The sequence below is a fragment of the Pelophylax lessonae genome, assembly GCF_965119305.1.
Source record: "Pelophylax lessonae genome assembly, chromosome: 6".
NCBI classification, from domain to species: Eukaryota; Metazoa; Chordata; class Amphibia; order Anura; family Ranidae; genus Pelophylax; species Pelophylax lessonae.
The window spans coordinates 198,376,299-198,399,546 of record NC_138773.1 but is presented as its reverse complement, the minus strand read 5'-3'; the positions used below and the strand labels follow the sequence as shown (position 1 = coordinate 198,399,546).

The 23,248-nt window shown below is 42.2% G+C and overlaps 1 protein-coding gene and 1 pseudogene across 2 annotated transcripts in view; both read right to left on the bottom strand.

Moving 5' to 3' along the window:
- The window catches only part of NRP2 (neuropilin 2), a 202,497-nt gene that overhangs the window by 111,150 nt on the left and 68,099 nt on the right, over positions 1-23,248 (bottom strand). Inside the window, exon 3 of the mRNA XM_082260771.1 lies at positions 7,765-7,946. Within this exon, the coding sequence (XP_082116897.1) occupies positions 7,765-7,946 (182 nt within the window). The remainder of the gene's footprint in view (positions 1-7,764; positions 7,947-23,248) is intronic.
- The window catches only part of LOC309557706, an 11,573-nt pseudogene continuing 2,256 nt past the window's right edge, over positions 13,932-23,248 (bottom strand). The window contains exons 5-6 of the transcript in view: positions 20,126-20,184; positions 13,932-14,015 (exon numbers count right to left, since the gene is read on the bottom strand). The product of the transcript in view is annotated as an uncharacterized misc_RNA (transcript). The remainder of the gene's footprint in view (positions 14,016-20,125; positions 20,185-23,248) is intronic.

Sequence of the window (23,248 nt, the reverse complement as noted above, 5' to 3'; positions counted from 1 at the left end):
CTTGACACCTGGGCCAACAAAACTCATTTACTGCACAATGAAAATGCTGCCAGGCAGCTTTCTTGAATATATTTATTCAGTAACCTTCAACCTTCAGCTTACTATTCAATTATCCCAAGATCTCGCTTGTCTTTTATATTATGTGCATAAATATTTCACTCCCATACACAGCATTGCTACAGACTGGGCTGGTGCGCATATGCAGAACCTGATCTGAGATTCCGTTCACATGCACAAGCTGATACAGCATGCAGGACCCAAGACAAAAGCTAGATCAATGATACAGCACTAATCCAGATACCTCTGGAACCAGGCACCGCAGAAATGCATATCTAAGATTGCTCACAAACGGCACGCTATTTCTTTTTCTATCCCGTATCTTGATGAGACAGTATATTTCTACAATTCCTGCGCAATACAAATGAGACCAGGTTGGCAGATATTTTCAATAGCTATCTGCCAGCAGCACTAGCATTAAAAATGCATAAGGGAGAGGAGGATGTTAAATGTACGAATCGAGTGGACAGGACAAATTCCTAGGCTGTGCCCGACTTTTTTTTATTTTACTTCCAGCACTAAGTAAGCCAATACCAAACCTGCGGCTAAAAACAGCCTGAAGTGTTTATAAAGCGCTTAAGTCCTACAGTCATAAATCTAGCTACTTTATTTCAAACTAGTGACATTTCATTTCCATAAAATATATGTGTGCACGGGCAACTTACAAAAGCCGATCAGTGTATTCTGCTTTCTGGGAATGATTCTAATCTTAAAAAAAAAAAAAATGAATAGACTTCTTTGAAGCATAGCAAAGAGGTTCTTTGTCACTTCCTCCGTGACCCCTGTGCTGCCACTGCTATAGAAGAGAACCCCCCAGGCACACTGACCCGTTGGCTTACCGACAGAACAATGTCATCATGATCCTAAATTGTGTATGCACAAAAAGGCTGTTGACAGAGGTACAATCTCCACTTAACCTTAGTTCCCTCAACAAATTTCTGAAAAAAAGGTCTGCTGAAAAGGAGTGGGAGTCTGTTTGTACACACAATGTGTCACTTAAACGTCCATGTCCAACATTTGAGTGTGATTTCTGCCCTGTTACCTTCATAACAAGAGCAGCATAACTCAATATATTGGTTATTTCTGCACGTTGTCTAGCTCAGCCTTCTTTAACCAGGGTGCCCAGGCACTCTGAGGTGCCTTCAGGTTCCTTTAGGGGTGCCTTGGCAAAATGTCTGACAATTGCCCAATAACTGTACACCAGCCAGCGGGTGGATGAATCCCGCCTTTTAGTTACATAAAGCCACAGGTTTCCATAGTGCACCATTAAAACCATCCAGCCGCCAACGTCCTAACAACCAATGACATCATCGGTTGATAGGGAGAACGTCCGGGGCCTGCATAGTAGCTTGTTTGCTCCTCCCCTTCAGCAATAGGGTCATGCTAGCAATGAGAGAGAGAAACTGAGGGGGAACAGAAACACTGGAACACTAATAAGTACCAGTGTGCAAAGCTGGAGGAACACATCACCTCTAACGTTGGGTGGCTCACGTGTGTGGATGTTGCTGCAATATGTTGAAACTATTAGCTTCGTTTTTTTAATTTTAGAATGGGATGCCTTAAGATTGTACATCATTTTAAAGGGTGTCTTGACTGCAAAAAGTTTGAGATACACTGGTCTATCTATAGTTTTGTGCTTTGGGAAGTATTGAGGTGGTTGTAGACCTCCAGTGGTGATTAGGCAAACAATCCAACAATGATGACACTGTTGAATGTATATTATGTTTGGATATCGCTTATACTCAAGATATATTTTTACTTACCCAGAACCCTTGTTTTAAGCTCCTGAGAAAGCGCAACAGCGTGAAACGCGTACAGTGGAGCTTGAATAAGCTACATCAACCTGCACCAAGCTTGCCTGGATACTGAGAGCCATACTCCATTGGCGTACACAATTTGGATGAAGACAGGGCTTCACTATGGGGGTTTAGCCTTGATTCACACTAGCGCGACTTGTCAGACGACTTGTCAGCCTGACAAGTCGCGCTCCCTCGCGGTCCATTGACTGCTACAGGACCCGTTCTAATAGGAGCGGCACAAGTCGCTCCGACTTAGAAAAAGGGTCCTGTACTACTTCGGGGCGACCTCGGAGCGACTTGCATAGACTTTCATTATGTGAAGTCCATGCAAGTCGCTCCGAAGTCGTGGTGCATGGGAATGCACAAGTCGCCCCCGAAGTAGTACAGAGTCGTGTCGCCCCAGTGTGAACCGACTCTAAGTGTTGATAATAGCTTAATATGGGTAACAAGTTGACTACTGTATATGATTTTAATTGAATTGAGTTTTTAATCACACTGTAATAAAATGTATGACTCTTTTAAACAAAGTGTTGTACTTTGGTGCCTGCAAAGTCCATAACCTCTTCTCACTCTCTATCTAATATTGTTTTCTTAACATAGAACTAAAGGCAGCCTTTTTTTTTTTTTTTTTTCGTTTTGGATAGAGCTATGGAGGGCTATAACCCTGTCACCATTTTTTTTTTGCTACTTTCTGCTTTTCCCCACTGGGGAGACTTCCCTTCACCTCCTGTTCCATAGCCAAAAGACGAAGTTAGAGGAAATGCCTCCCGGAGTGAGGCAAACCCTGGACTAGTGTTATCATTGGAAGATGTCTCCTCTATTTCTATCTGGTGACAACCCAAAATGTGTGATTTCTTTCACTTTCGGTGATAACGGTAAACAAAATGGTGACTCTCTCTATTGATGGCACAGACAGCAATAAAAACCGGAGGTGTTCCAATCTCTCTCCACTGTATCCAAAACTATAAAAACTTTGCTTTTAGCCATTTTTTAAAGAAAACCGGTAGTTGCTAAACTATTCTGAAAATGCTAGTTGTCTCTCTGTCATATAGATCAGTATTCTGTACTTTTCCTTTTGATGACCACCCGCATGAATTTACTGGCTTTAGGTCAGCAAGTCACAGGATAAGAATGATTGATAGGCAACTAACATTTTTTTAAGCGAATGGACAATGGCAACTTTCATATTTTCCTCTACACTGCTTTCCACTAAAAGGGCACACACATGCTCACTTCTGTCTCATGAACATTTATGTATGTGTGCAGAGCAGATATTTTGGTTATATATGGCTATAAAAACAGAATCAGAAATGAGTCTGCTATGATAAGCTCTTTGAAATATAGACATCTTTACCATTCCCAATCCTTCAATCATCTGAATATGAATAACTTAGGGATATTAATATTGTATATATTACAGCTGAACTCCATATATAATCTTTTTTTTTCAAACTTACACTGGTTAAATCGAATTCTTCTCTTTTCACATCCAGAGATCTCCTGAGGATGCAGAAAAACTCTGTGCTACATACATTTAGCATTGGTCTCTTCTAAGTGCTGCTGTCTGTATACTGGATACAGGGGGCTGCTCGCGGTCCCTCCACCAATCAAAGAATGGGGCAGATTACATTCAAATCCCCACCTCTTCCAATCAAAGAAAGCCTTGCGTTCACTGAAAAAAATACAAGCCATTCTCTAAATGGCAGAGGTGCTGAGTAGTGATCGACCGATATCGTTTTTTTAATGCTGATACCGATACCGATATTTTGATCATCAGATATCGGTATCGGCCGATATTTTTGGACATTCAAAAAAAAACTTTTTTTTTTTTATTTTTTTTTTTCACAGGTACTGTTGTGGAGGGATCTTGGGGTTTAAAAGATCCCAAACCCCTCCTCTGCACTTAAAAGCATTCAAAACGCCAAGTTTGGCTGTTTTAAATGCTGTCATATTTTTTAATCTGGAGCCGAGTAACCGGAAGTGATGTCATGACATCACTTCTGGGTTTTTTACATGGAGACCCGATCAGAGCCGAATGCGGCTTTGTTTGGGTCTTCTCTTTGGCGGCCGTGCAGGTAGGATGCCTGTGTCTTCCGGTGGGACAGGAGACCTAGGCGAGCTGCGGAAGGCAGCGGGAGGGAGGGACATCCCCTCCCGCTCCTTGCAATGACAGCCGAGCGGCTTCTCAGCCGCATCGGTTGTCATTGCAAGACGGCCGACCGTTGGCTATGGACACCGATACTGGGGTGATGCCTCTAGCTGCAGGCATCACTCCGGTACAGCACTTTCCCAAAATATCGGCAATATCAGTAACCCCAGGGGCTGATTCCGATATATCGGGCAAAGTGCATATCGGCCCCCGATATATCGGCATTGCCGATAATCGGTCGATCCCTAGTGCTGAGTGAGCGCCCCCTGTGTTAAGCAAACAAGAATCAAGTTCCTTGAGCAGCACCCAGAAGAGACCATTGCAGCACATACTACTATAGTGAATCTCTGCATCCCCAGCAGTCCTCTGTATGCGAGATATAAAAAATTACAGGTAGCCAAGCTGCATTAATTTAAGTTTGAGAAAAAAATAAAAAAAGATAATTCCTGAAGTTCAGCTTTAAAGCTATATATTGATTAAACATAAAGATTTCCCTACACTATTCCATTAATTCACATGCTTTACTATACTGCATCAGTGCTCCACACAAGGATTATAGCTTTCTGATTATATGGAACCACCTAGACAATGGGTTTTCGGATAACAGATGTGAAGCTAAAATATCTAATTTGTAACAGAGAGCTTATGACTCCAAGATGTCAGCTCGTCAACTAAGCTGTCAAAATGTCAATCAGCTACTGTGTGCCATGTCACACAAGGTCAGTAAAGAGTGCTAGAGTTTAACTCCTCCATTGTCTACCAATGAATTAGTTAAAGTGGTAAAGAACAAGGGGGGGGGGGGGGGGGTAATGCCATTGAGGGGCATGCTACGCGTACAAGAACTAGCTGACTTATATGGTAAACCTTCCCTCCAGTGTCATTGTAAACCAATAATAGACAAGTGGACTAGTCACACAGCTTCCTACAAGGCGAATAGCCTATGACACAGTGAACCACACAGAACAGACCCTACTACAAACAATAGGCTATGCATTGGACTGCAGTGTCACATCCTCTATGCTAAAAGTATATTTTCCGGCCTCATTTCAGATGTGAACATAATGATTGATTCATCAAAAAGAAAAAAGTTTTTGGAATTTTTTTAAGACATAAGTTTTATGCATTGTTAATGGGTAAAACATTTCCCTTGTGATTTCAATACTTGATTCAAAAAGCTTTTTTCATTGTGGGAAATAGGTAAAAATCTAATCATTGAACAGTCTTAAGGGTTTGTGTTTGCATTAAAAGAGCATTGTGGGATTTAAAAGAAATGCATATAAGGTATTCAAAATGTTAGAATAATAATAGAAAAAAATTCTTTACCATTCTTACTTTTTACCATTAGTTCAACATGGAAAAACAGAGGGGTTGCATGTAAACACCTTATTTTATTGTTTTTTTGTAACATTTTATATTATTTTATTGACCCCAACACATTATCAATATAGTAATTAAGTAAATGTTATTCCCCCATGGGGCTTCCATTCACTGGTGGAGTATACAGAAGACAAGCATAGCTAACCCCCATCTTCATTCCAGTCTCTGGTTTAGGAATAGGGGGGATTGTGACTAGCAATGGTTTTATTAACACAGTAGACTCGGGGGGGGGGGGTGTTGTCCCAATGGGCAATGGTTCTGCTAGACCTTTGATTCTTTTCACACCTGTTGTTTGGCTTCTGTGCTCATCTATGGGTGTCCCCTGCTATACTTTTAGTTTTTTCCCTCCCTTCTAATACTTCCTGGCCCGCCTTCTAGTTTGCTTCCCTATATAAGACATGCTCAGTGCAGACTTCCCTGCCTGAACAACTTCCTAGTTCTCTGAGCCCCTGTTTGCCTAGTGTTTTGTGTATTCTGTGTCTGACATCCCGTGTACCAACACCAGACTTGTCTTCCATTTGTGCTTGTCAGCTACCAGCCCTGAACTTTGTTTGTTTCCAGGATCCTCTTCTGTCTCCTACCATCTGTACTCTGCATATGTGAATGGTCTCTGTATCGTCAGCTAGGCATACCTGGGGGCTGCAACCTGGTTCCAGCTTGCTGCAAGTCCATCCCCACCATCAGGGGCCCTGGTGAAGAAGCAGCTTAGAGCCCTGGGGTACCCCGGGTTGGTGTTCTACAAGGGTTTACTAGCACAGAAACCTAACAGTGTGCTCGGCAATTATAGGTCCCCACCCTTCTAGCAGCTGGGCCCACAGTCAAGCATTTTTTCTAAGCAAGGTCTCATAAGTGCCCCACTATTCATGTCATAAATTCCCTTATTTTGAGTAAGAATAAAGTCATAATGAAAATGCCTTTGTCACAATGATGCAATGCACCCCTAATGCTGTGGGACACATCATCAATGAAGACATGGCTGCTTACCTCTGGTCACTGAGGAGGGGGGGGGGGGGCTACATGGAAGAAAAGCGTATTGACACCTTTTTTATGTAGGAAGAAAACCAGTAAGGGGTTCAAATACCTCTTTAGCAGTCCACAAGCAAATCGGAAAGAAATTAGTGATCATAAAATGACTTTGCTAGAATTACTGCAAATCTTGCTTCATGCCAAACAGTTTGCTCAACAATCATTTTAAGCAATTATATTTTCTGAAGCTGTATTCTGTAACATGGTTTTGAAAATACATGAAATATTTATTTTTAAGAGTGTAAAAGCTCCTATGAGTGTATTTAATTGCCTCAAAAACACAATCAAATATATTTATATGACACATAATTAAATGATGCATATGCAACTGGGCTTATATAATAAACAAAGGCAAAAAGCAATGATTATGTGCGAAGCGCGCTAACCAAAAGCAATAAGTCAGATTTCAGATTACTGCAGTCAGTGAAAAATGAATTCTCATTGATTGCCATGGAATGAAGCCCTAGGCACATACAAATGTTTTATTGTGTGTCCTGTTATTTTCAAAGCTTCAAAGTAGATCTAACTGAACTTTAGAGGTTAAGAATTACATATTTGTCTTAAAACCTATTTTTAGCAAGGATGATATGCATCCATTCGTTGTTAACTTTTGCTTTGTCTCTAACAAAGAGCTGACTATGAAGAAGTAAAGGATCTGGGAGGTATTGTAATCACGCTTAAACACCATCCATAATGATTTGCAGTGGTAGGAGGGATGAGGCTCTGGATCTCAGGTTGTAAAACTCAATTGACCTTAAACACTTTGCCCTTGACTTCAGTGCATCATCAGAATGATCAGTTGATTGGAAAAGCAATAAAGTGAAATGTCCTAATGATCTGCAATGATCTAAGAGAATACATTGCTGATCAGCTTGCAGGCTTATTTAAAGATGACTGGTATGAAGGCATAAGAAGTCATAAACAAGTATTGATTAAACATATGCATCAATTTAAATCACAGAAGTCTTTCAAGAAAAGTGATGCAGAGCTGGGTTAACCAAGAAATGATGTACACTTACCAGAATGACGCATAGGCTGGGTAGTCACCATACCATATGCTAAGAGTAAAAATCAATTCCCCCTTGCCGTTTACAAATTATAGACTGCATAAATACCATCATATCATTTTTCAGTTCTAGAATTTGAATCATCACATTGAATGTGTATACTTTCAACACGTATGATTTGTAAAGCATGCAAGCTCACATCTGGTAATAAACTTAGATGGACAGCTGAAAGCCTGCTGAATGCATTTCACAGAAGTCCATTAACAGTTGTGAGTGAGAAAATATACACGGCTGGACTATCCCGGTCACCCTTCTAAGTTACTGCACAGAACAATGCCTTTCAACTTACCTGTCTTGAAGATCTCATAGCGCAGGGAAAATCCAGCACCTTGACGGCCATAGTCGGAGATAAAGCGGATGTAGATATGTGAACCGGATGATGTGATTGTAGATGGAGCAATATTGCCACAATGTTTACCCAGCAGTTCTGCGTTTTCAGAGTCGCCATCGCGGATTTCAATGAAATCATATCTGTGTAATAAAAATATTCAGATTTAATGCTCTTTTGAAGGATAGTTCCAAAACTGATATGCAAAGCACCAAAATGAATCCATTTATACAGTATTTATTATGCATACATCATAATATTTTTGCACAATCTCTTGAAGAAATATCACATCTGACTACATGTTCGAACAGGAATTGAAGACACGTTAGGGTTGATTTACTAAGGACAAATAGGTTGTTCACCTTGCAAGGGAAGTTGCATTTTGTAAGGGAATTTGCCCCAGAGCTTAGTGAATGTTGTGAAGTTCCACTTTCCAAAAAATACCCAATCACATGTAGGGAAAAGAAAAAAAAACATCATTTTTGTTTACACGTGATTGGGTGATGGAAGTCAACAGAGCTTCACTGCATTCACTGGAGTCTGGGGAGAAAGTAACTTACCTTGCAAAGTTAAAACTGAACTCTGGGCAAATTTCTTTTTTACCATGCTGTGAGGCCATGCCCACACTGCATGTTTTATTGGTCCTTTTGGTCTAGGACAGGGATCCTCAAACTACGGCCCTCCAGCTGTTGCAGAACTACACATCCCAGGAGGCATTGTAAAACTCTGACATTCACGGACATGACTAGGCATGATGGGAATTGTAGTTCTTGAACAACTGGAGGGCCATAGTTTGAAGACCCCTGGTCTAGGGGTTTGGAGAGCCAGATATACTCACCTAATCCTCAGAGCGCAAGAGCAGTCCCTTCAGCTTCTGTCACCCCCCGTGCGGTCATGTGCGGTGGACTGTTCCTGACGTCATCACACCAATAGACTGGCTTTGGACAAGACGACATTAGGAACAGTCCACTGCTGAACTAGGGGCAGCTCCATTTTTCAGAGGACTGAAGTATCGGGTGAGTATAGGCTCTGTTCACCCCTAGACAAAACAAGCAATTAACCCATGCAGTGTGGGCACTGCCCTGACTTACAATAAGATTTCATTTTCCAGAAAGATGCAGTTAGACTTTAAAGTAGAACTATAGGCAAAACTTTGTTTTTGTATTTTGGATAGTGTAAGGGAGGGTTATAACCCCTGGCAGATTTATGCTTGTCATCTGTGTCCCATTGTCGAGATTTCCCTTTACTTCCTGTCGCACTAGCCAAACAGGAAGTGAGAGGAAATCCCGGCAAATTAAGGGAGTTCCTTGGGGATCCTCAGGTCGCCAGAACTAGTGCCCCCTTTGGAAGATTTCCCCTGTATTACGTTTCCTGGGACAACCCACATTTTGGGATTTTCTTTTACTTTCAATTTCAATGATAATTTTATTATTATTATTATTATACAGGATTTATATAGCGCCAACAGTTTGCGCAGCGCTTTACAATGTGATGGAAGCCAATACAGTTACAATACAATTCAATACAGGAGGAATTAGAGGGTCCTGCTCGCTAGAACTTACAATCTAGAAGGGAAGGTCAAACAGGACACATAGAGGGGGGGTAATCCTTGTAACAGGGGCACAGACAGCAATAAAAACTGACATGGGTTCCAATCCCTCTCCACTCAAAAGAAAAGTTTTGCCTGTAGTTATAATTTAGGTTATATATGTATTTTTAAGACTGGGGGGAATTGCCATTAGGTACAGTAGGTATGTGCCTATAGGATCCAGAGGCAAACAGACAACCTTGCCGGCACAATTAGTAGCTATACATTTTTTGTATCATCAGAAGCAATAGCAATCTCATATAATATAATTTATACATTATCACAGCACTGAAATAGGGTTGGAGGATGGAACCAGAGCTCATGGTGCTAGACACAGGCATCTGGCACTCACAGATGACCTGAATGCTGTAGACTTGTCTGGAGGCTACAATGACTGAAGACAGCAGAATTTGAAAGCCAGAGAGGTAAGTATTAAGATTTTTCTTTTGTATTACGCATTTTTTAGATTTTTCTTTGGAAGCAACATAGTGGCTTTAAGGCTGGTCTCTAGATGAACTGAGAATCAAATACTTATTAAAACATTTTAGCACCATTACAGATGGGAAATTTACAGCTATAAGAGTTGAGAAATTCTCATGTCTTCGACTTGGCCAGGAAGTAGGACCTTAAATCACATAATAGTCCATCATTTTCCAATGTCACATGTACTATCACATTCTCTAGTTACTTCCTCTTGTGAAACTAACAAACCCATAACACATTTATAACACATAAACTGCAATGTCAAAGCTATGGTTTTTATCCATTGAAGGAATCCACTCCACACAAAAATGTGAATGATTTTGTACATATACACAGGCAGCCAAAAATATAAATTGCTCTCCTTCTTCAAGACAGCGACAAAAAGCAAAAGTCTTGCTGGAAATGTTCACTTGCATCACTTCCACAGCCATATGTTTTACATTGAGTGTCATGTTGGAACCAATACAGGAAGAGCCATACAAACTATTGCATATTTGTCTTTGATATCCGTTTGGGCGCCTTGCCTTTTATCATGGAAAATTTCTTGGAAACACTATAGCCCAGCTATTAAAATTCTGTTGTGATGGATACAGCTCTGTGTGATGAGGCTGAACAGTGTAAGATATTGTAGGTCAGGCAATTTCAAACACTAGAAAAAAAAAGGACACTGCTAAAATAAAATCCAGTGCTTTGTAGAGTAGGGAGACAATCATTTAGGTGTGGGCATTCAAAGTAATAAGAAACTCAACTCTATGTTGTTTTACTACTGCAGCCTTACCTTTCAGGGAGAAGTGTTTGTACTGTTATTTACTTGTTTTCTCTTCCTATTAGCTCAGTGTCAGGCTGAACCGCCCCCATTGATGTTTGTTGAGATGTGGTGGGTGGGGAGAGAGTAGAGGAGAACCTGCGTTCCTTTCCCTGTTTATTGACTCTCTCTAGGTCCAGCAATGACAAGCCATATATCTCTTTCTATTATTCCTATTCTCTTTCCCCTTATGTCTCTACTTCCCTCCCCCCCCTTTTTTTCTTCTTTTTTGAGAATCCAGTGGATACCTGATTTACCTTTCTGGGTTTGAAGCTAATGGAACTGCTCCTGCAGGTACTCTCTGCAATATTGTATCACCAACTGGATTGTTTCCCATGCAGTATGCTTACATTTATTGTTATATGAACCTTGTTCCAGTTTTATCGGCTCTACTTTAGGCTTCATGCACACTGGAAGTTTTACAGCTGCTGTTTTTGGCTTCAGACATTTTTTTCCTGCAGCCAGTAAACTCCCCAGCATGTTATCCAATGGGTCCATGCACACATAGGCTGTTATCAGCACAGCCAGTAAACTCCCTAGCATGTTATCCAATGGGTCCATGCACCCATAGGCTGTTATCAGCACAGCAAGTAAACTCCCCAGCATGTTATCCAATGGGTCCATGCACACATAGGCTGTTATCAGCAGTTTTTGGCAGTGGCGTTTTCTGGCTGGAAAAAAACCCCAAAAACTAGTGGGTTTTAGAAGGCGTTTTTCAGCTGTAAAAATGCTCTAACTCTGATAAAAGCTTAAAAATACCAAAAAACACAGATAAATGTGGCTATTCAGCATTTATTAACGTTTTTGAGCCATAAGCCACAGCTGAAAAAAAGCTAAAAACCGCGAAAAAAACGCTACTACAAAAAAGTTGAAAAACGCCTTCAACAGCTACAGCTTTCTACTGATGTTTTGATAATGTCCAGTGAGGCCTAACGCTGATAAAAGCTTAAAAATGCTGAAAAATGCCAAAAAACGCAGATAAACGTGGCTATTCGGCATTTATTAATGTTTTTGAGGCCATAAACTTTTGTGGGAGTATAGTTTTACTAAAAAAAAAGCAAAAGAACGCTGCAGCTGAACTAAAGCTAAAAAAACGCTACTGCAAAAAAAGCTGAAACAGGCCTTCTACAGCTAAAGCTTTCTACTGACGCTTTGATAGCATTCAGTGTGCATGAGGCCTAACTCCGATAAAAGCTTAAAAAAACGCTGAAAAACGCCAAAAAACGCCAATAAACGCGGCTATTCGCATCTATTAAAGTTTTTGAGCCATAAGCTTTTGTGGGAGTATAGTTTTGCTAAAAAAAAAAAAAAAAAACGGCTAAAAAAGCTGAGAAATGCTAAACAACGCCACTGCAAAAAAGCTGAAAAATGCCTTCTACAGCTACAGCTTTCTACCGACGTTTTGATAACGTCCAGTGTGCATGAGGCCTAACTCTGATAAAAGCTTAAAAACACTGAAAAATGCTGAAAAACGCCAAAAACGCAAATAAACGTGGGTATTCGGCACATATTAACGTTTTTGAGCCATAAGCTTTTGTGGGAATATAGTTTTGCTAAAAAAAAACTAAAGAACGCTACAGCTGAAAAAAAGCTAAAAAACGCTACTGCAAAAATGCTGAAAAATGCCTTCTACAGCTACAGCTTTTTACTGACGTTTTGATAACGTCCAGTGTGCATGAGGCCTAACTGATAAAAGCTTAAAAATGCTGAACAACGCCAAAAAAACACCAAAAAACGCCTATAAACATGGCTATTCTGCATTTAAATCTGAGTTCCAGCCTCACACACTCACCTGTCCAACGGTTCAGCGATGCGGCCGCCCGAAGCCTCGCTCTTCTCCCTCTCTACTCTGCAGCGCCGGCATCACTGGTGTGGGCACCTGGCTGTGACAGTTTGGGCTTCACAGCCGGATACGCACTGCGCATGCGTGAGTTGCGCTACGCGTTGTGATTGGCCGGCAATCTTCTGGGACCTCTGACATGTCCCAGAAGATTGCAGGGAGGGAGGGGGAGAGGAGAACTTCCGCTCAGGGCGCCGTGGCGCTCCGAGTGGAAGTGGGAACCTGTCAAAACTAGGTACCCGCTCCCCCCCCAAAAAAAATGACATGCCAAATGTGGCATGTCAGGGGGTTAGAACTACCTAAAGCGGAAGTTCCACTTTTGGGTGGAACTCCGCTTTAATAACGTTTTTCAGCCATAAGCTTTTGTGGGAGTATAGTTTTGCTAAAAAAAAGCTAAAAAAAATGCTACAGCTGAAAAAAGCTAAAGAACGCTACTGCAAAAAAGCTGAAAAACTCCTTCTACAGCTACAGCTTTCTACTCACGTTTTGATAACATCCAGTGTGCATGAGGCCTAACTCTGATAAAAGCTTAAAAACGCTGAAAAAAGCTGAAAAACGCCAAAAAACGCAGATTAACGTGGGTATTACACCCGAAAGCATATCTATAACACATAAATAACTGCTGTTGGAGTCTTGCAAGACTTTCCTTGTATGTTATACAATTTTGTTTATTTTCTTTTTTCTACTCTCTTATGTTTTTGTATGATTCAATATAAAACTTTATTAAAAATTGTCAATTATAAAAAAAATAAATAAATTGAGTTTGACACCCCTGGCATTCACCAATTCAAATCTAAACATTTACTTCCTATATATTATCAAGGCCTTTGTGAATCTCATATCCTTCCATCGTCGGTATGGGTTCAATCTCGGCTGACATTGGCAAATATGCATCCAGAGAAATAAATGTTTAATGAATAATATATATGCGGACCTCTATGTACAGTAATCTGCAGATTTAATTAGATATTGAATGCTGCGCTAAATATTTACTTTGTGCTCACAAAGACAATGATCTATAGACATTTTTTTGTTTTTAATGCTGAATAATACATGAACTCTCCGTGCCGCAGAGGTAGAGAAGTGAAGCGCACGGAACAAGCCTGAGCCGCCGGGGAAGCAGGGGTTAAATTCAGTGACAGCTGCCTCTGTCTATAGCAAGACTGGTGAGAATGACATAGTGCTACCTTGTAATCACTCCCAGGCCCCCCTGATTGTTTGTTTACAATGACACGGCCATGTAAGACAACTGCAGGGCTAAGGGTGGGCGCAGGGGAAGGCACCACTCGCTTTAGGGGGGGGGCAATGTGCTCCTCTACATGGCAATGGAGACGTGACTGCAGCCATATTGCAGATGACAGAGCTGTACTGTGAGCTGTGTCTGTGGGTTCCTCTCACTCAGCAGCTATCTTCTAAGCAATCTCCAGGAAGATGACTGATCTGCTAGACAGCTCTAACAGTGTGGGAATATTCTTTTCCCTGCTCGAAACCTGCGCCTGCGGCATGAAAATAAGATGTTAAGCTCCATAGCGTAGCCATCCATGGCACTTTTAAATGTTATTTTTACAGTCTGCCAGGGAACATGCGCACCAATGTGTAAAAAGATGTCACCGTTTATTATGTCCTGTATATTGTGTCACAGTTATTAGAACCTGTAAAGTCATTCAGCGCTGCGCTGTAGAGTTTCATTGTATATTAGTCCCCTAATAGCATCTTCACAGTTTGATCCCACATGTGCGGCTTTGGAGGAAAGCCTCAAAAATGCTTTGTTTTTTCTTTTTTTAGTCCTGGTACAGCCTTGATTTATCTTTGTGAGGGTACGCGTTTTAGGGCTCATGCACACTGCTTTTACAGATGGAAAATAGATAAAAACAGAGAGGGGGAACTTATATGTCCAGAGATAAGGGTATCCTCTCACATATCTATAAATACCTTAAAGCGTAACTCCACTTTTGTTGAGAAAAAAATCTAGTGATCGACCGATATCGTTTTTTTTATTGCCAATATCGATATTTTGGTCATCACATATCGGTATCGGCCGATATCTGCTGATATTTTTGGACATTTAAAATGTATTTTTTATTTTTTTACAGGTACTCTTGTGAAGGGATCTGGGGGTCTAAAAGACCCCCAAACCCCTCCTCTGCACTTAAAAGCATTCAAAACGCCAAGTTTGTCTGTTTTGAATGCTGTCGTTTTTTTAAATTTGGCGCCGAGTACCTGGAAGTGATGTCATGACATCGCTTCCGGGTTTTTTTACATGGAGACCCGAATGAGCATCTTATGCCTCGTTTCCACTGAGCGGAATGGTTCAGGTCGGTACAGTTTCGGAGGGTCAGAATGGTCCGGTCTATTCAGGTGAGTGTTTCCACTGCAAGTCGGGGCACCAGGGACCATGCGGGGTTTACACCTAATGAGGTGTTTGTTTTGCTCTTTCATTTGACGTGAGCATTAAAGTTTTCCTGTCCGCCAATCAGTGAAATCTATTGTGTGACGCCAGTAGCTCCGCCCTAACCGTACCGTAACATTTCCTATGGCCCTACATCTGAAGCAGGACCAGGAATGGTGCGGTTTGGTTCGGTTGTATGGGCCACTTTCATAATGGAAACACCCAAAATAACGTACTGTACCAAACCGTTCCGCTCAGTGGAAACGAGGCATAACTAAACTAAGCATGCAGTAACTAACCAATTGGATTCCGTGTTTCCCCGAAAGTAAGACATCCCCCGAAAATAAGACCTACTAATAATTTTGCCTCTCGCTGAAATATAAGGCACCCCCCCAAAAATAAGACATCCCCGATAATAAGCCCCCCTCAAGCTTACCGGTACCATAACTCTGGACCGTATCGGTGGGCGTCGCTGCGCAGCTCACTGTAGGCCGCAGCACAGCCGGAGACAGGATAATCAGAGAGCCCGCGCTGCCGTCTGCTGCTCGCTCTGCCTTGACAGTGAGTTGCGCGGGGCACAGTGTGTGGACAGTCAGGCACTGAGCACTGGTGACTGAGGTAGGAAATTAAGGTGTGGGGGGGGATGACTGGCACAAGGGTGGGGGATCACTCACCATAAATGACACAGGAGGATCAGATGGGGCAATCAAAATGACACAGGAGGATCAGAGGGGGCAATCAAAAGGACACAGGAGGACCAGAGGGGGCAATCAAAAGGACACAGGAGAATCAGAGGGGGCAATTAAAAGGACACAGGAGGACCAGAGAGGGCAATCAAAAGGACACAGGAGAATCAGAGGGGGCAATTAAAAGGACACAGGAGGATCAGAGGGGGCAATCAAAAGGACACAGGAGGATCAGAGGGGGCAATCAAAAGGACGCAGGAGGATCAGAGGGGGCAATCAAAATGACACAGGAGGATCAGAAGGAGGAACCAAAAAATAAGACATCCCCTGAAAATAAGACCTAGCGCATCTTTGGGAGCAAACATTAATATAAGACACTGTCTTATTTTCGGGGAAACAGGGTAGTTACTGCATGTGCCCAAAGAATGAGGTCAGCTGACTACCTGAATATACTGAATGACCAGATTATTCCATCAATGGATTTTTTCTTCCGGCACGGGCATATTCCAAGATGGCAATGCCAGGATTCATTGGGCTCAAATTGTGAAAGAGTGGTTCAGGGAGCATGAGACATCATTGTCACACATGGATTGGCCACCACAGAGTCCAGAACTTAACCCCATTGAGAATCTTTGGGATGTGCTGGAGAAGGCTTTGCTCAGTGATCCGACTCTCCCATCATCAATACAAGATCTTGGTGAAAAATGAATGCAACACTGGACGGAATAAATCTTGTGACATTGCAGAAGCTTTTCGAAACAATGCCACAGCAAATGCGTGCCGTAATCAAAGCTAAAGGTGGTCCAACGTGCGTGACCTTTTTTTTTTTCTTGGTGGTGACAGTTCAAACAGGAATCAGATCAAATAGGTGTGAACATCCATGTGATCCGATTCTGGTGCGGACCAAAAAGAAGGGTCCTGTGTGACTTTGGCCTAAATGCGATGCAAATTCAGCCATGCAATCTGAATTGGCATCGCACAGACATCGCATGCGATTTGCACAGCAGTGCGATGCGAATCGCATGCAATGTCTGATATCGCATATGTGTGAACCGGCACTTAATCGCACTGACGTCTGCCTATTTATAAATACAGAGAGTAAACTGTTCAGCATGGGACTATTTTAGATGCTTTACAAATTCAACACTTTATTTAAAAGAAAATAAACACGGTTATTACAGTGAGCGCCATGAATCACGGCGTGTTTTCTCTACACTTGTGTGGCCCTATCTAAATAAAAACACACATGTATAAACAATAGCGATGAATAATGTCAGCGCTGTGGTTAAAGCAACACTCATTCACTACTGAGCAAAAGGAGATTAGCGACTGAAGAATGATTTTTTTTAGGGGATGCTGTTCATTTGGCTACTCTGAGAGTCGCATTCACTTCAGAACAGAGCGACTAAAAATAAATATTGTTCTTGCCATGATGTTTACAAGGCAGTGACGTAAACCCAAACCATGTCCTGATACAGATTCACTTACATCCACACAAACAGCTGGCAGCAGCCGGAGATAAAGCTACACATACACTGAGCCTGGTTCACACTTGCAGGAACCAGTGCGATTCCAGTGTGGGTTCCCACATCGCATCTCTCTCGCAGGCAGTTCGCACTCCACTCTGCGAACCGCTGTGGGTGTCAATACAAAGTTAATGACACCCCCAGATCGGTTCGCAGTGAGAACTGTGAATTCCGACAGGAATCAGATTGCGATCCGATTCCAGCGCGGGAAAAACTGGATTTTGGACTCACCGTAAAATCCTTTTCTCTTAAGTTCATTGATGGACGCAGTTCCTGATGCATATCAGTAGGGTTATACTGCCTCCTACAGGAGTAGGGTGTCCTACTCCTGTAGGAGGCAGTATAACCCTACTGATATGCATCAGAAACTGCGTCCGTCAATGAACGATAGAGATAAAAGGTCCCTGCAGCATTTTAATGCAAATGCAATGCGAGTTCAGCCGCACAAACTGTATGGCTGAATTTGTATCGCACAGACATCGCATGAGATCTGCACAGTAATGCGGTGTGAATCAAATGCGATGTCTGTGTTCGCAATATTGAATGAATTTCGGACAGTTGTTAATGATCCATTCAAAATTGGATCAGTGGATGGGCGTGTTGGCACCACTCCGCCTGACATCCCTCGATTGGAAAAGGAACCAGCAGGAAAATCGTAGCTTCAACAATGCATGTATCCAATCAGATGAAGCCACTGTTCGGGTACTACGCAGCAGGAGATTCGTCCATGTACCGTGTTTAATGGTGATAAGGGAATCTGTTAGATCTCGTTAGTTCCACCTACAGGCATATGGGTAGCTTAACCTCTTGCATATGTGTGACGACAAACAGGGTAGACCTTCAAGTGGAACTAAACCCTCCTCTCCTTTACAGCCAAGGAAGCTGCCATCTTTGCCTCTGTTTGATCTGCAGTTGCTATGATTCTGCACATGTGATCAGCTATGACACCAGCCATTGGATGGTTTGACAGTTCGGTTGTGAGCCCAAGTAACTGTGACAGTAATCATTCACGGCATGCCATGATTGCAACTGTTTTGATGCACAGTTAATTCATTTTTTTTCTTTCTGCAGCCCTCTCTACAGCCTTCAAAAATAAACAGATCAAAGGATATTTCTCAGCTCCAACAGGCAGGTTGTGAGGATCTGATGTCATACACTGAGTGTAATCTGAGACCTGAGCAGAGGAAAGGCACCCCCCCCCCTCCACTACACCAGTGGTTCTCAACTCCGGTCCTCGGGACCCACCAACAGGCCAGGTTTGCAAGATAACTAAATTACATCACAGGTGATCCCATTTGCTGCTCAGTGATTGCAGTATTCTAGTCTGCATCTCCTCAAGGTAATACTTAAAATCTGGCCTGTTAGTGGGTCCCGAGGACCGGAATTGAGAACCACTGCACTACACAATCCCATAAGAAAACCTGCACAGAAGGGACTGTTAATCATCTGCTGTGTGCTGGAGGGGGGAGTTGGGTCATCAGGATTCTGTGGTGTTGGCATATCTTGTCAGAAATTACTCATGTGCATAGCAGAGGGAAGAGACAGCAGACAGAAATCCCACTCAGTGCTCTGGACTGAGACAGCTACACACTATAGAAGGATATGCTTTGTTCATTTTTTTTAATTTCAGAGTTTTAAAGCCACTTAAAGTGATATAAAAGTCTCATTTTTTTTTTTTTTTTGTTAAAAAATAAGCATGTTAGACTTACCTGCTCTGCGTCTCATCACTGGATTGAAATGGGGCTCCGGTAGGTATTAGGGGGGCTGCTGAACACAGGTTTTTATCTTAAAGGAGCTGTAAAATCAGAATTTTTTTTTTATCTGAATGCATTCTATGCATTTAGATAAAAGGCCTTCTGTATGAAACAGCCTCCCCCAGCCCCCCTAATATTTACCTGTGCCCCCTCTCTCTCAGGACTCTCCCTCCTGATTGGCTGTGACACAGCTATGGCACCATTGGCTCCCGCGACTGTCAATCAAAGTCAGTTAGCCAATCAGGAGAGAGAGGGGCAGGGGCTGAATGGCAGCTCCGTGTCTGAATAGACACACAGTGCTGCAGCTTAGCTAGGGGTGCCCCCATAGCAAGCTGCTTGCTGTTGGGGCACTCGTTATGAGGGAGGGGCTAAGAGCAGCAAAGTGGGACCCGAGAAGTGAAGGACCTGGGCTGCCCTGTGCAAAACCACTGCAACAGAGAAGGAACGTATAATATGTTTGTTATTTAAATAAAATGAGATTTTGCAATCACTTAAATGCATAGAATGCATTACGATTAAAAAAAAAACCTCTGCCTTTAGAACCACTTTAAGAGCCAGTTAAAGGGCCATGGCAGGCGAGCAGCAGGAAGGGGCTAAGAAACAAAAGGTTTATAAATGATGCATATAATAAACAGTAGGGGCTGGTTCACACCAGATACAGCCCAGAGCGTTTCTAATCTGCATCAAAAACGCATGCATATTGTTTTTAATGTATTCCAACGTTTCTAGTTTACACCAATACAGTGTGTTTGAGTGAAGTCAACAAAAGTAGAATAAGCTGCATTTTTTTTTGTCACAGAACACATCTGGAATGCAGCAAAATACATGCGGCAATGGACTGGAACATATGTAAATGCACCAGAAACGCACTGAATTGAAATAAAAACAAGGGGAAAACTGCACTGGAACACATCAGAAATGTGTATAAACACGCATGCAGAAACGCATCAAGAATACAGAAATTGTGGTGTGAACCGGCCCTAAAGCTAGATGTTAGGAAGTTAATATTTTTGGTTTCATCGCTGAGTTTATACATTTTAAATAAGGATCTGTCCAGTCACACACACAGCCTCTAATGCATGTACGGTAACACATACCATGTGCCCCACCGTGTGATCATACCGCTTGATTCATCAGCGAAAACTTGCAGGCGTTGACACCTGAATGAATTCTCTGGCGACACTAACACCTAATTTACAACATTTTTTCATTGTGAGAAAAAGCTAAACGTAGGCGATGACACGACTTTACCTTTTCGCCTTGTACAATAAGGTCAGCGCTCCTGTCATGGAGAGGTCCCTCTGTGGGACCTAAAAAAATGTATAAAAATAAAATATAAACACATTTCCTCAATAGATACTGGACTGGCACCGCAAGCATACTGACTCACGGGGGCTTATTTACTAAAGGGAAGAAGACTATGCAAGTGCAGTTGCTCCAGAGCTTAGTAAATGAGCAGAAGCTCTGCTGACTTCCATCATCCAATCATGTGCAAGCAAAAATGCTGTTTTTTTTTAAATTTTCCTTGCACGTGATTGGACATTCTTTGCAAAGTGAAGCCTTACCTCATTTACTAAGCTCTAGAGCAGGGATACGCAAACCGTGGCCATCCAGCTGCTACAGAACTACAAGTCCCATGAGGCATTGAAGACTCTGACAGCCACAAGCATGACACCCAGAGGCAGAGGCATGATGGGACTTGTAGTTTTGTAGTTTTAGATTTCCTTTACATTTACCTTCAACTATGTAGTGCCAGGGCCTGCCTGACTGCATACAAATTGAAATTGTTTAGGTTTGACCTTATATTATATGGTTTTGGTAAATCTAAAGAATAAAATCTAAAGAAAATTCTATAGTGTGTATCCAGCCTTAAATGTATCAACACTTGAGGTCTCCCCAAAAATGCCTGCAAACTAAGGGGAAGGGGGGGGGGGGGGTCCATATAGCAACTCATATTCACTCAACAATACCATAGTTGCCAACATTTGAAAAAAATTTCCAGGGACACTTTGCAGCACAGCTATCAACCACACCCACTTCCCTGAAGCTCTGCCCACTCTGCATAATTCATCTCTGCCTGCTTATCATCAGATTATAGGGTCTACTCAATATAGAGAAAATGACAGGAAATCAAAAATGGAATTTCAAACTTAAAGCGGAGTTCCACTTTAAAAATGAAGTTTACACCCTCCTCTAGCTTAAAAACACCTGAAAAAGAATTGGATAATTACATTTTTTTGTTTGTTTCACTTACCTTGTTTTTAATGAAAATATACTTACCTTCCTTCCTCTTCCTCCCTCTGCGGAAGACGACATCACTTCTTCCTTGAATTGACTCCTGGGAGATGAGCGTCATCAATCCCAGAATACCCTGCACCGGAGTCACATGTCACTTCCAGTGCAGGCGCTTCATTCCCTGCGCAGAAGCTGGGCATGCGCAGAAGCTGTTCAGGGATGACGCGCCCGCCCCGGAAGTGACGAGCAGGGCCGGTGCAGGGCATTCTGGGACACCGACATCATGGAAGAGGACACGAAGAGGGACGCTCCGGCTTCAGCTGCCCACACCTGAGATGGCAGCGCTGGACAAGACATTTTCAAGGTAAGTATTTCTTCTTACAGGTAAGTGAAACAGGGGACAGTTCAGAGGCTATATAAATGCACTAGCCCTGACTGTCCTAGGGGTATTTTTAGCTTAACATTTTTTTTTTTTTTTGCCCGGAACTCTGCATTAAGGCCAAAGTAGCAGAGCTGGAATAATTCTCTCATTCAGCTGCACTACCTCTGCGTAACATTTATGGGCAGCCCGATTAACGGGCACTTCCAGGGACGATGTAAATTACCCGGGACAGGCTCCTAATTGCTGGGACTGTCCCAGCAAAAACGGGACAGTTGGCAAGTTTTTTAACATTTTTTTTTTTTGCCCGGAACTCCGCTTTAAGACCAAAGTAGCAGAGTTGGAATAATTCTCTCATTCAGCTCCACTACTTCTGTGTAACATTCACGGGCAGCCCGATTAACAGGCGCTTCCAGGGACAATGTAAATTACCCAGGACAGGCTCCTAATTGCCGGGACTGTCCCGGCAAAATCGGGACAGTTGGCAAGTATGCAAAACTGACTTTGTTCCTTAGCATTTCTTTCAATTCACAAGGTGCAGAGTGCCTTAGATAAACACGAGATGACATGGCTCTGACAACGAAGGCACTTCAAACACAAAGAAATGCAATATATGTGTAACGTAATTAATACATAGATCTATTCCAGCCCTACAGTTCAGGTACAGGGAAGTTGGATGAGTAGAAACAAGCTGGATTCCTCCTCTGCAGCTTTAAAATCAAGGCTCTCTGATATTATTCCTTATCAGTCAGTGCCAGAGACAGGGAGAGAAAGAGATAAAGAGGGAAAAACTCCTCACTGAAACACATTGCACATGACAAGTTAGGATGTAGAATAGATGCTATCAGTGGATAAATAGCTATCATGTGAGCGCATTATTTAACTGTTATGTGGCGGCCATCACTGCCAGCTATCACACATGGACCAGAACTGGAGCCGCGCATTGCACGTTCCAAGCGTCTATTTCTGCAATCAAGACGTTCTATATCCACGTCATGCAGACTTGTTTGAGATGATTGCAATGTATGGGACAACAAAAGGAATACTTCTTAAATGCTGTCAGCTGCTGGCGGAATGAAGCCTGTGTTTAATTTTGGGTTTTCCGCAAACTGTCATTCAGATATTATACACTTTAATTAAAGCTTATTCTGTCCCTAAAATCATTTCTATAAATATGCTTACACTGGAGTTTAATTACAGTTTTTAATCCAGAGCACCAATTCTGAAACGTCCTTCTCCATCAAAGGAGAGGGACTTAATCAGGCAAAAGTTGATTAGCAGCAGCACCACCTTCTCCGCAGCTTCAGAAACTTAGAGGGTCTTTTTAAAGGGAGACTATATTGGTTTGGGGGGCATTTTCATTTTTCTTTTTTAAAGGGTAACTCCACTTTTTGTATTTCTGATCACAATAAAGAAAGCAAATCTATTAAAAATATAGCGTAGACCCCTCTCCCCATAAAGCCACTTCAACCTGATAAACGTGTCACATTTTCTATGCAATTATGCAAATATTTATTTAGGAGATCTCTACTCCACTTTCTACTGACTTCAGTTTAGTGACTAAACACCTCCCCTACAATCACTCAAAACTACTGATCCATTGGCTAAGGAACTTTGGTGAACCCCCATTAACTGGCATAGCTATACTTACCTTAACTCTAGTAATGCAGCGTCCCAGAGCTCCCAGATGGCCGCTGACATCTTTGGGCAGCCGGCTTTTCCGGTACCGATTGTTGGCCACTTTCATTGACCGGGTCTAC